At 39.9% G+C, this 14,347-nt stretch overlaps 1 protein-coding gene across 1 annotated transcript; it reads right to left on the reverse strand.

Annotated features, from left to right (window-relative positions):
• Positions 1–13,015: 13,015 nt before the first annotated feature.
• On the reverse strand, positions 13,016–13,828 carry LOC140831450 (uncharacterized). The gene is made up of 2 exons (XM_073195202.1): positions 13,706–13,828; positions 13,016–13,633 (listed from the first exon to the last, which is right to left on the reverse strand). The coding sequence occupies exons 1-2, from the start codon at positions 13,826–13,828 to the stop codon at positions 13,016–13,018; spliced, it is 741 nt and encodes a 246-aa protein (XP_073051303.1).
• Positions 13,829–14,347: the final 519 nt, after the last annotated feature.

Below are 14,347 nucleotides of genomic sequence, written 5' to 3' on the forward strand. Positions count from 1 at the left end.
TCCCTCCTTATGAGAAGTTTCGTCCTCGAAACTTGGTTGAACATGCTCCTCAAAGAAATAAGGATATTGATCTCGCATCTTTTCTTCTAACTCCCAAGTAGCTTCTCTTTCGGTGTGGTTGGACCATTGTACTTTTACATATGGAATAGTTCGTCTCCTCAGTACTTGGTCTTTGTTATCCACAATTCGAATCGGAATCTCTTCATATTTCAGTTCTTCATTTAGATTGCTCTCAACCAGAAGTGGTCCAGCTTCCAGAATATGAATTGGATCAGGAATATATCTCCTCAGCTGCGAGACGTGGAATACATTGTGAATTCTTGACATGTCGGGTGGAAGTGCTAATCTATAAGCAAGTGTTCCCACTTTCTCGAGGATTTCAAATGGTCCGACGTATCTGGGATTCAGTTTCCCAGCCTTATTGAATCGGATAACACCCTTCATGGGTGACACTTTCACATATGCCTTCTCTCCAACTTTGAATTCCACGGGTCTTTTTTTAAGGTCGGCCCAGCTTTTCTGTCGATCTTGTGGAGCTTTTAATCTCTCCTTGATCATGGCAACTTTATCCACTGTTTCTTGGATCATTTCGGGTCCAACAATGGCTTTTTCCCCTACTTCATTCCAATACAGTGGTGATCGACACTTTCGTCCATACAGAGCTTCGTATGGTGCCATTCCAATACTACTGTGATAACTATTATTGCATGCGAATTCGATTAAGGGCAGATGTTCGCTCCAATTACCACTAAAGTCTAGAGCACAAGCTCTCAGCATATCCTCAAGAGTTTGAATTGTTCTCTCTGTTTTACCATCGGTCTGAGGATGATAGGCCGTACTAAGAGTAACCTTTGTCCCCATAGCTTGTTGAAAGCTTTTCCAAAATCGAGATGTAAATCTAGGATCTCTGTCTGATAGTATGCTAGCTGGTACTCCATGTAATCGCACGATCTCTTTCATGTACAAGGTGGCTAGCTTGTCCAGATTATAGTTCATACGTACGGGTAAGAAATGCGCAGATTTTGTGAGTCTATCTACGATTACCCATATTCCATCATGACTTTGTCTAGACTTGGGTAACCCAACTACAAAATCCATGGAAATATGTTCTCATTTCCATTCCGGGATTTCTAATGGTTGAAGAAGTCCAACAGGTCTCTGGTGCTCTGCTTTGACTTGTTGGCACACGTGACATTTAGAAACGAACGTTGCCACGTCCCTCTTCATTCCACTCCACTAGAAATTTTTCTTCAAGTCTCTGTACATTTTGGTACTGCCAGGATGAATTGAAAATTTTGACTTATGTGCTTCAGACATTACTTCTTGTCGAAGGTTATCGATGTCTGGTACACATAACCGTCCTTTCATCCACAAGATTCCTTTGTTGTCCGTCTCAAAATCTGGTGATTTTCCTTCTTTGGCTTGCTCTTTCAGTTTTACCAAAGCGGGATCTCTATCTTGGCTTATCTTGATTATCTCTCGAAGACAAGGTTGTGCTGAAAGTGATGCCAGGATTACCTTACTTGTATTCTTTCGACTTAAAGCATCTGCTACCTTGTTGGCTTTGCCTGGATGGTAGCTTATTGTCAAGTCGTAATCCTTCATGAGTTCAATCCACCGTCTTTGTCTCATATTTAATTCCTTTTGAGTGAACAAATACTTGAGACTTTGATGATCGGTGAATATTTCGCACTTAGCACCATATAAATAATGTCTCCAAATCTTTAGTGCAAACACCACAGCTGCTAGCTCGAGGTCATGTGTTGGGTAATTATGTTCGTACGGATTCAACTGTCTCGATGCGTATGAAATTACCCTTCCCTCTTGCATGAGTACACATCCTAAACCTTCTTTAGATGCATCACTGTAGATGGTGAAGTCTTTACCTTCATTCGGCAATACCAACACTGGCGTGGATGTAAGCTTCTTCTTCAAAGTCTCGAAGTTTTGCTCACATTTTTCACTCCATTGAAACTTAGAGTTCTTCTGTGTGAGCTTGGTGAGGGGTATGGTTATTGAGGAAAATCCTTCAACAAATTTTCGGTAATAGCCTGCTAGTCCCAAGAAACTTCGAATTTCGGTCGCATTCTTTGGTCTGGGCCAATCTGAGATTGCCTCTACTTTATTTGGGTCCACAGAGACTCCTGCTGCTGATATTATGTGTCCCAAGAATGCGACGCTCTCTAGCCAGAATTCGCATTTCTTGAACTTGGCGTATAGTTCCTTTTCTCTCAGCTTCTGGAGGGTGAGACGAAGATGTTCTTTGTGGTCTTCTTCACTTGACGAATATACTAGAATGTCGTCGATGAATACCACAACTTGTCAAGAAATGGTTTAAACACTCTGTTCATGAGATACATGAATACTGCCGGAGCGTTTGTTAATCCGAACGGCATCACTGTGAACTCATAGTGTCCGTACCTTGTTATGAAGGCAGTCTTTGGAATATCATCTGATTTGACCTTCAATTGGTGGTAGTTTGACCTTAAGTCGAGCTTGGAAAAGACTGAAGCTCCTTTGAGTTGGTCAAACAAGTCATCTATGAAAGCGGACCGGTTACGGTGGCCGGAAGCGCAACGGAAGCAAAAAAAAAAATCGAATTTTTAAGGGAAAATTTCGGCCACCCTTGTTTGTGCAATATTTACAATAAAACTCCATACATAGGGTGTTTTAGAATTTACATATCAATCACAAGGATTGATGTTTGGCTCCAACTTTGTTGTTGAACAACAAAGCTCTTGAATGGAAGATGAATCTACAAGCTCTCCTCCTTTCTTCTTGAATCTTTCCTTCAAATTAGGCCCACCACCAACTAGGTAAATCCCTTCTTGTTTTGCACTAGAAAAACTAGAAGATTTTCAAAGAGAAGTGTGTTTTCTTCAACAAATTGAAGAACACAAAAATGGAGAAAAATTGGAGAGAATTTAGATGGAAGTTTCGGCCAACTCAAAGTGGGAGGGAAGGGAGAATGATTTAATTCCATGTCTTGGTGTTGCAAAAAGCAAAAGTGAAAAAGGTGCATGCCTTGCATTATTTTAATAAAAAGTAATCTCCAACCCTTCACCTCCCATGCATGCATATAATATAGTTTTTAATCAAATTAAAAACTTTGGACTAAATTTAATTATCTCAAACATATTTGAGACTAATTAAACATTACTTGAATTTACTCAAGTCCCACTAGTTTAAATAATTATTTTAATTGAGCTCTACAAGACTCAATACTATTTAATTAATCCAACACTTGAATTAATTTAATTATTTGGACTCTACTAGGTCCACTAGTGTTTAATTAATTCAACACTTGAATTAATTTATTTAGTCCATAATAATGTTTATGAAAATCACAATTTTCAAATACATTATTCTCTTGGCCAAATTTTAATTTAGGAACACTTCCATAAATCAAAATTTACATTTCTCTCATAGAAGTCATACTTCTATTTTTCCTTACACTTATAAACTCATTTATAAGTCGTTCAACACATTGAACTATTTTCTCCTTTATAGAAGTCATACTTCTAATTTTACTTACGCTTATAAACTCCTTTATAAGTCGTTCAACACATTGAACTATTTTTACTTCTCATCGGGATTTACAAAGCTAGCACTTGTGTGGCCCTCAATGGTTCATTGATACAACTAGCCGTGGGTTCACATCTCCATGTGATTCGGACTAAACATGTCCTTATATGAGCATACCCCAATTGCTCCATTCTTACTTATCAACTCCTTGATAGTAAGAACGTCAGAACTCAAGTCTGATAGTACCCAACCAATCACGTTAAACGCCTAGCAGCATCGCTTACGTGATTCCCTAGGTATCACATGATAGTGCCTGCAAGAACCATTCAATTATGGTTAGCGTACAGTACGGTCCCTTCAACTCATATATCCCGATCGATTCGACAACCATTGGTTTATCGAGAGTTGTCAATGAATCGATACTATGTGTCATGTCGTAGTTGCATCAATGGTGTAATCTATGAAACCCCTTTCATAATTGCAACCATACTCTGGCCAGAGATTTCAACCTACATACACATGATAACACATAGGATATCCATACCCGAAGGTAAGCGGTGAATCCCCGACTACAATGCATCGACTCCTATGTGTTTCGACAGAACACCCAACCTTGCCACCTGATGACCCCATGAGAGTCGGTAAACAAGTCAAAGTGTAATTCTAGCACATAGAGTCTCAATGTTGTCCCGGGTCATAAGGACTAATTCTGTACAACCATAAACCAAGACTTTTCCACTCGATAAGTGAGAACCACTTGGAAAGTCCTTTTATGGAGGGTTGTTCAGTGCACTCTACAAGGAGCACCTATCTGCATGTTCGGACATCACAATGTCCCCTACCAATGAAACATGGTACTCACATCGCAGATACTAGTCTCTAACTCGAGCGGCCTATATCCTTCTTAGTGGCGGCTGAATCGACTAGGAACCGTTTAGAATATACAGTATTACAAATATGAGTTTCATGATACTCATCATATGAGCATCTCATATTCTTTCTACTATTTGTATATTCAAGGGCTTTATCTATGCAACTAGCATGGGTATACAGATAAAGATTTGCCAAAATAATAATTTCAAATATTATTAAAATAAAGATTGCTTATACATAGAGTTTCATTGTGAACACTCGGCCAACACTTGGCTCGACGGGCACCTACTCTAACAATCTCCCACTTGCACTAGAGCCAACTACCCATATGCTTAAAACCCATTGATTCGCGATGCTTGTCGAATAATGGTCCAGGTAAAGGCTTAGCTAGTGGATCAACAACATAATCTGCGGAGCCGACTTTGTCAATAGACACTTCTCTTCTTTCCACAATCTCTCCGAGGATGTAGTACTTTCTCAATACTAGTTTGGATTTCTGATGAGACCTTGGCTCCTCTGCTTGAGCTAAAGCTCCCGTGTTGTCACACAACACCGGGACAGGAGCAACTCCATTAGGAATGACGTCCAACTCTTAGACGAAATTCCTTATCCAAACAGCCTCTCTTGCTGCATCTGATGCAGCAATGTATTCGGCCTCTGTGCTGGAATCCGCAGTATTGTCTTGCTTGGAACTCTTCCAAGAGACAGCAGCACCGTTGAGCATGAATACAAAACTAGAGGTTGACTTCGAGTTATCGATATCGCTTTGGAAGCTTGTGTCGGTATAGCCTTCCAATTTCAGTTCTCTACCCCATAGACCAAGAACAACTTATTGGTCCTTCTCAACTACTTGAGGATGTCTTTCACAGCTTTCAGGTGTGGAAGACCAGGGTTCGATTGATATCCTTTCACTACACATAGTGCAAACGCCACGTCAGGACGTGTAGATATCATCTCATACATGATGTTACCAATTGCCGAAGCATACGGAATGCGTGTCATCGCCACTATCTCTGCATCTGTCTTGGGAGACAGACTTGGATAGGGACACGCCATGACACATTGGTAGATGTCCTCTCTTGGACTCATCCATCGAGAACCGCTTCACGATGGTATCAATGTATGTGGACTGGGTGAGACCAAGCCATCTTTTCGATCTATCTCTATAGATCTGTATCCCAATACAAAAGATGCTTCACCCAAGTCCTGCATCGAGAACTTACTCGTTAACCATATCTTAGTTGATTGCAACATTCCTACATCATTCCCAATGAGTAGAATGTCATCAACATAAAGCACCAGGAATGTCACAACACTCCCACTGACCTTCTTACACACACAGGGTTCCTCATGATTCTTAGTAAATCAAACTCTTTGATTGTACTATCGAATATAAGGTTCCAACTCCTTGATGCCTGCTTTAGATCATAAATAGATCTTTGAAGTTTGCATACGATATGCTCACTTCCGATAGATGTAAACCATTCAGGTTGAGACATGTAAATCACTTTCTTAAAATCCCCATTAAGAAAGACTGTCTTAACATCCATCTGCCATATCTCATAGTCATACCATGCAGCTATGGCTAGCAAAATCCTTATGGACTTGAACATTGCGACTGGGAAAAGGTTTCCTCAAAGTCAACTCCTTGTCTTTGAGTACATCTTTTTGCCACCAATCGCGCCTTGAAGGTCAATACCTTCCCATCCGCCCCAAGTCCCTATGGGAACAGTTCCCTCAGTTGGATCCACAAGATCCTACACTTGGTTCGAATGCATGGAATTCAACTCAGATTCCATTGCTTCAAGCCACTTGGATGAATCGGCATCAGATAACGCTTCCTTGAAGGTCCTTGGATCACATCCATGGTTAGGCTCATCATGGCCTTCTTCAAGAAGCTGACCATACCTCATAGGTGGTCTCGAGACTTTCTCGTATCTGCTAGGAGCTTGTATCTCCTCTCTTGGCTCATCGGGTGTGGGTTCTATAATTGTGGGTTTCTCTCGAACCTCTTCGAGTTCTATCATCTGCCTTTTCTATCCAATAGAAAATCCCTTTCCAAAAAAGATTGCATTCCTAGAAACAAACACCTTTGTTTCTTGGGGATGATAGAAATAATATCCAACTTAATTCCTTGGATATCCCACAAAGTAACATAAAATGGATCAACAATCCAATTTATCTCCCACTTACCTGCTTCACATAAGCAGGGCTCCCATATTCTAAGATAAGAATATTTGGGAGGCTTACCCATCCATATCTCATATGGTGTCTGCCTTTGAATGGACATTTAAAGGAATATCTTTCAATTTTAAGTTATAGAGATTGTTTTCAAGTTCTCAAGTACCAATTAAACATTCATTCTTGTAAATGTTGCAAACACCTTTGCTAAATAAACAAGAATATCCATCTTTATCACCATAGAAATGGAAACAATGTTTTTACAAAATTAGGTACAAACAAAACATCTCATAAAATTAACTTAAACTTTTGTTCAATAAATAAGTAAACATCCTCAATAGCCTTGGCAGCAACTCTTGCTCCATTGCCCATCCTCAAGAAGGTCACACCTTCCTTAAGCTTCCTACTTCTTCCCATCACCTGTAACCCATTACAGAGATGTGAGTCACAACCGGTATCTAATACCCAAGAAGTAGAGTTAATTGAAATGTTTACTTAAATTTAGAACATACCGTTTCCAGAACACTTCTGGGCCAGATATTCCTTGCAATTTCGCTTCCAATGTCCAGGCTTCTTGCAGTGATGACAAACATCACCAGTCTTGTCAGCCTTAACTGGTCTGGCTGCCACAACGGGATTCGGAGATTGCCTCAACAAGGGCACGTTCTTCTCGGGACGTTGGAAAGAACTCTTCTTTCCCTTCCCATGTGGATCAATCTTCGTACCAGATGAAGAACCCACATAAAGAACCAACGTCTCTTTCTTGATGGTGGATTCAAACGTAACAAGCATGTTCACCAACTCCTCAAGGGTCGGTTCCATCTTGTTCATGTTGAAGTTCACCACAAAAGGATCAAATGAGATAGGCAACGATAACAGCAATACGTCGGTGGTCAACTCCGAAGGCAAGATCAGATCCATGCCAACGAGCTTGTCCACGAGCCCGATCACCTTTAGGCCATGCTCATGGACCGAGGCCCCATCTCGCATACGCAAAGTGATCAGCTCCTTGACGGTAGCATGCCTTAGAGGTCGTGTTTGCTCACCAAAGAGCTCTTTGAGATGCAAATGAATGTCAGCAGCACTCTTTGCATCCTCAAAACGCCTCTGTAGCTCATCGTTCATAGAAGTCAGCATATAACACTTGGCTATCAAGTCATGGTCACACCATTCCTTGTAAGCCTGCAATTCCTCAGGAGTGCAGTCAGTCGGAGCCTCAACAGGGGGCGACTGAGTCAGTGTATATGTTACCCTTTCCGAATTCAAGACTATTTTCAAATTTCTTAGCCAAGTGAGGTAATTAGGTCCAGTTAATATGTGTTTGTCGAGTATTACAGATATCGAATTGCGCATCGAAGACATTGTCGATTTGTACTGAAAAGTAAAAACAGATAAATGTTGATGACTATTTTAAATATTTAGTAAGATATGAAGTTTGGACTTTTTACTTCTTAAATATTTGCTCCCACTATTTTGACATCTTTCACTACCCTCCAGTGAAAACGGGAAACTCCTTTCCTCAGTAGGTATGTAAGGTCCAATTAGCGAATTATGATCCCGATTATACAGCCAATCACAATTCCTAAAAGGTAGTTTCCCAATTGCATCACAATGCAACCCTCTACGTAAACTTTTGTCTCACGTTTGATTAGGACCCATTATAGACGTCGTTCATCTTTACGTGTCAAGCCTAACCCATCGATGTTGAACCTTAATGGACGGTCGCCATGAGTTCCCTCAATAATATGAGCCGAAATCATGGGAGTTCCACGTAGTTCACATCACAATGTCAATGGATGTCACAGCTTTCCGGCACTCAAGGCCCCCCCAATAATATGAGCCGAGCCCCGAGTACGGGTAGCGTTCATCATGCACCCATTGTCGATGGAAGACAAGGAAATTATAAACAAATTTATAATTCACCTTTTCGGACTTGATATTAATTTTGAATCTTATTCAAAATGAGGGTTTTTAATTTTGAAAGGTCTCATCATTAATTTTATTTTAAAAGCTCGCCATGTTTGATCGTATGTTTGTCGGATTCATGCAACTTTGTTATTATAATAATAACGCACATACTCATTATTTATAACATATCATGCATATATTATAAATAGAAAACAGTACAAGGATGATCAATTGCCCCAACTCTAATGGCCCGTGTGAGCCAAACACGGGCCTAGGTCCAATCCTAGGGTAAATGCACGGGATGCAATGCAACTAAATTATTACATTAGCATCCAATATTACATGTCTTCGATCTTCATAATCACCAAGGCCACCATCTTCCAATCTTGATCTTCACCTATTCTAATATTTACAATTAAATATCCATGGCACATAGGGATACATCTCATGGGGGGTGGGAACGGGCCATAAACCAAGCACACTTGAAATTGATAATTATTACAATCATACAACACAAATATCCTAGCATACACCTAGCAAATTGGGCTTGGGCTTTTGATCATCCTTCATGCATAATATCACATATCATACACCATCAATTAATTATCACTATAATTAATTGATCCAATATTATATATCTTGATCCAATCACTAACCGCCACAATTATAAATTAAATTAACAAAGTATACAAACACCTTTGTCTACTTTCAAATTAATTTATTTATAATCAAATTTCTTGTAAATCACAATTTACTATAAATAATTAAAGTCCTACTTCAATTATTTATTTTATGAGAAAATATGTGCATCAATTGTAAATTTAAACTTAAGGGCCCAAAACCCATTTTTCACAAAAATACTTTGGCCCATTTAAATTTCACAAATAATGTTGTCCATCCAATGGCCCAACATCTCAAGGCCCATGACACTAAGATTGTCCAAAACACTTTTGGAAACCCTAGCCGTCATCGCCGTCGCCGGATTCCGGTAACACAAAAAAAAAAATTTTTTATTTTAAAAAACTGCACATTTCGGGCAGCCCCTTGGGCTGCCCCTCGGCTGCCCGAAATTTTCGGGCAGCCCCTTCGGGCAGCCCCTCGGCTGCCCGGAAAAACTATTTTTTTTTTTTGTTTCTCAAATTTTCGGCCCTATCAATTTCTTGCACTAAAAATCTCAAACGGTTAGAAATCGATCTCAACATAATATTATGCAAATATTACACAAAAACCGTAACCTTAGCTCGGATACCACTTGAAAGCGGACCGGTTACGGTGGCCGGAAGCGCAACGGAAGCAAAAAAAAAAATCGAATTTTTAAGGGAAAATTTCGGCCACCCTTGTTTGTGCAATATTTACAATAAAACTCCATACATAGGGTGTTTTAGAATTTACCTATCAATCACAAGGATTGATGTTTGGCTCCAACTTTGTTATTGAACAACAAAGCTCTTGAATGGAAGATGAATCTACAAGCTCTCCTCCTTTCTTCTTGAATATTTCCTTCAAATTAGGCCCACCACCAACTAGGTAAATCCCTTCTTGTTTTGCACTAGAAAAACTAGAAGATTTTCAAAGAGAAGTGTGTTTTCTTCAACAAATTGAAGAACACAAAAATGGAGAAAAATTGGAGAGAATTTAGATGGAAGTTTCGGCCAACTCAAAGTGGGAGGGAAGGGAGAATGATTTAATTCCATGTCTTGGTGTTGCAAAAAGCAAAAGTGAAAAAGGTGCATGCCTTGCATTATTTTAATAAAAAGTAATCTCCAACCCTTCACCTCCCATGCATGCATATAATATAGTTTTTAATCAAATTAAAAACTTTGGACTAAATTTAATTATCTCAAACATATTTGAGACTAATTAAACATTACTTGAATTTACTCAAGTCCCACTAGTTTAAATAATTATTTTAATTGAGCTCTACAAGACTCAATATTATTTAATTAATCCAACACTTGAATTAATTTAATTATTTGGACTCTACTAGGTCCACTAGTGTTTAATTAATTCAACACTTGAATCAATTTATTTAGTCCATAATAATGTTTATGAAAATCACAATTTTCAAATACATTATTCTCTTGGCCAAATTTTAATTTAGGAACACTTCCATAAATCAAAATTTACATTTCTCTCATAGAAGTCATACTTCTATTTTTCCTTACACTTATAAACTCATTTATAAGTCGTTCAACACATTGAACTATTTTCTCCTTTATAGAAGTTATACTTCTAATTTTACTTACGCTTATAAACTCCTTTATAAGCCGTTCAACACATTGAACTATTTTTACTTCTCATCGGGATTTACAAAGCTAGCACTTGTGTGGCCCTCAATGGTTCATTGATACAACTAGCCGTGGGTTCACATCTCCATGTGATTCGGACTAAACATGTCCTTATATGAGCATACCCCAATTGCTCCATTCTTACTTATCAACTCCTTGATAGTAAGAACGTCAGAACTCAAGTCTGATAGTACCCAACCAATCACGTTAAACGCCTAGCAGCATCGCTTACGTGATTCCCTAGGTATCACATGATAGTGCCTGCAAGAACCATTCAATTATGGTTAGCGTACAGTACGGTCCCTTCAACTCATATATCCCGATCGATTCGACAACCATTGGTTTATCGAGAGTTGTCAATGAATCGATACTATGTGTCATGTTGTGGTTGCATCGATGGTGTAATCTATGAAACCCCTTTCATAATTACCACCATACTCTGGCCAGAGATTTCAACCTACATACACATGATAACACATAGGATATCCATACCCGAAGGTAAGCAGTGAATCCCCGACTACAATGCATCGACTCCTATGTGTTTCGACAGAACACCCAACCTTGCCACCTGATGACCCCATGAGAGTCGGTAAACAAGTCAAAGTGTAATTCTAGCACATAGAGTCTCAATGTTGTCCCGGGTCATAAGGACTAATTCTGTACAACTATAAACCAGGACTTTTCCACTCGATAAGTGAGAACCACTTGGAAAGTCCTTTTATGGAGGGTTGTTCAGTGCACTCTACAAGGAGCACCTATCTGCATGTTCGGACATCACAATGTCCCCTACCAATGAAACATGGTACTCACATCGCAGATACTAGTCTCTAACTCGAGCGGCCTATATCCTTCTTAGTGGCGGCTGAATCGACTAGGAACCGTTTAGAATATACAGTATTACAAATATGAGTTTCATGATACTCATCATATGAGCATCTCATATTCTTTCTACTATTTGTATATTCAAGGGCTTTATCTATGCAACTAGCATGGGTATACAGATAAAGATTTGCCAAAATAATAATTTCAAATATTATTAAAATAAAGATTGCTTATACATAGAGTTTCATTGTGAACACTCGGCCAACACTTGGCTCGACGGGCACCTACTCTAACAATCTATCCTTGGAAGCGGATACTTGTTTTTTATTGTGATCTTGTTCAGCTCTCTGTAATCGATACACATCCTCATACTTTCGTCCTTCTTCTTTACAAATAGGACAGGAGCTCCCCACGGAGATGCGCTTGGTCGGATTTGCTTCTTGTCCAACAACTCTTGAAGTTGCTCTTTGAGTTCTTTCAACTCTGCTGGAGCCATTCGGTATGGTGCTTTTGAGATTGGTGTAGCATTGGACACTAAGTTAATCTCAAATTCCACTTCCCGGTCGGGAAGTTCGCCAGGGAGTTCTTCAGGAAAGACATCCGGAAATTCTTGTACTACTGGAATCTCTTCAAGCGTAAGTGTGGTTTCTTTCTTTACCTCGCTTAACATAGCTAGGTAAACTTCTTCTCCACTTTGGCTGTCCAAGTTGGAGAAGCAGAAAGAAGAGTCTTTCGTTCTTTGGTCTTGCCATGAAATAAAAGTTTCTCTTGGTGTGGAGTTTGGATGGTTACCGTCTTTCCATGACAGTCTACTAAGGCATGATTCTTGGCTAACCAATCCATTCCAAGAATTACGTCGAATTCCACCATGTTTAGTTGATCAGGTTTGCCTCGAAGTTCTGATCTTCTATGAGAACACTAATATCCCGATATAGAGTGCGAGTTTCTAAAATTCGATTTGCAGGAGTGGCTACTCTATATGGTTCTTCTAAGTTATCGGGCTTAGCTCCTAACTTCTTGACAAATCTCTTAGACATGAATGAATGCGTAGCACCACAATCAAATAACACATAAGCAGGTATATTATCGATTAGAATGGTACCAGCTACGACATCATTCGAGTTGTCAGCCTCTTCTTGAGTGACAGCATAGACTCGAGCATTTGGTTTGTTCTCCCTAGGCTTGTTTGGAGTTGTTCCGCCCGCTGGACCATCTCTTGGATCTGGAAAAGGACATTGAGCAATGCGATGGCCGATCTTTCCACAATGGAAACAAGATCCAGAATTCTTACGCCATTCACCAGTATGATTGAATCCACAATTTTGGCACTTGACTCCCTCTTTGCTTATTGGATAAGAAGTGGTTTCTTTAGCTGGATCACTGGTGAATTGGTTACTTGAAAACCTAGGCCTCTTGAATTATTGGCCTGCTTGGTACTGGCCTTGCTGAGGATGTTTAAGCTTGTTCTCGCCTTCACGCCTCTTAATGTCGTTTTCAACCCTAATGGCGGCTCCCATCAATTCCTCAAAGCTGTTGGGTTCTATAACGGCAAGAGTAGATTGAATACGGCTATTCAATCCTTTCTTGAAACGATGCATCTTCAAGGCTTCGTCTCCCATGATGGTTGGGGAGTAAGTTCCCAATGAGTGGAACTTGGATGAATACTCCACCACTGTCATGTTTGGTTCTTGAACCAAGCTTTCAAATTCTGACAGCTTCTGCACTCGAACTGCTGTTGGAAAGTACTGCCTCAGGAATGCCTCTCGGAACCTTTGCCAAGTGATAGGTCCCGCCTCTAACATTGCTGGTGAGACTCCTTCCCACCATTTGGCATCTTTATCTACAAGAAAAGGTGTAATCACCTCTACTCTGATCCTTTGGGGAACCTCAAGTAGTCGAAGATGATTTTCCACCTCTTTCATCCAATTCTGTCCGACCTCTGGATCGGTGCTTCCATCGAAGTTAGGGACTCTTGCTCTTCGGAGAGCCTCATAGTGCTGCTTAGTCCCATTCTGAGCTGGAGGTGGTGGTGGTGGCTAATTAACATTAGGGTTCACCAACCCTTGTAGCGTTGTTGCCACGATTGTGTCTATAGCCATCAAATCTACCTGACTGAGGCCAACTGCTGGTGATGGTTGTGGTGGCTGTTGCTGTTGTGCATCCTCATCGTGGTTATTGTTGTGGTTTCCATATCTAGGATTGCGGTTGTTTCTCACTGGTCTTCCGTCCATTTCCTACAAATATGAAAGCTCTAAGATTGTTGGCAGAATAAGGACTACACAAAGGAAGCACGATGATAGAGTAATTGCTCAGAATTTAAATATGAAACCAATGGATAGAATAAATTTTATTGATTTTCACAAAAGTGCAAAAACAACTGAACTTCGAAATTTAGAACAGAAATGTAAATGGAACAACTTTCATTACAATGAAACTACTACTAATGTTCTAATCAATCACTTCTCCTAATCCCAACTCCATAGGATCCTCTTCGACTTCTTCTTCCTCTTCTGGATCCTCTTCAGGTTCATCTTGGTTGGCTATTACTGTTTGTAGATGTTCAATATGGCCATGCAGAACCGCATTCTGGTCACTAAAAACTTCCACGGTGTCCTGAAGCTCTTGAATCTAAGCATCAATATGTTCTCTAGACTGATTATTCTGGTGTACGAGTTGGTGATTCTGATCAGTAAGTATTTGGATCTTCTCAACTAATGTATCACGTAACTCGATGAACTCCGCAACAGTCT

This window comes from Primulina eburnea, chromosome 5, assembly GCF_022965805.1.
Source record: "Primulina eburnea isolate SZY01 chromosome 5, ASM2296580v1, whole genome shotgun sequence".
Lineage (NCBI taxonomy): Eukaryota > Viridiplantae > Streptophyta > Magnoliopsida > Lamiales > Gesneriaceae > Primulina > Primulina eburnea.

Coding starts and splice junctions, on each gene's coding strand:
- LOC140831450 (XM_073195202.1), bottom strand. CDS start 13,828: ATGGACGGAAGACCAGTGAGAAACAACCGCAATCCTAGATATGGAAAC. Junction 13,634..13,705: donor CAGCAGTTGGCCTCAGTCAG/GTAGATTTGATG, acceptor AATGTTAATTAG/CCACCACCACCACCTCCAGC.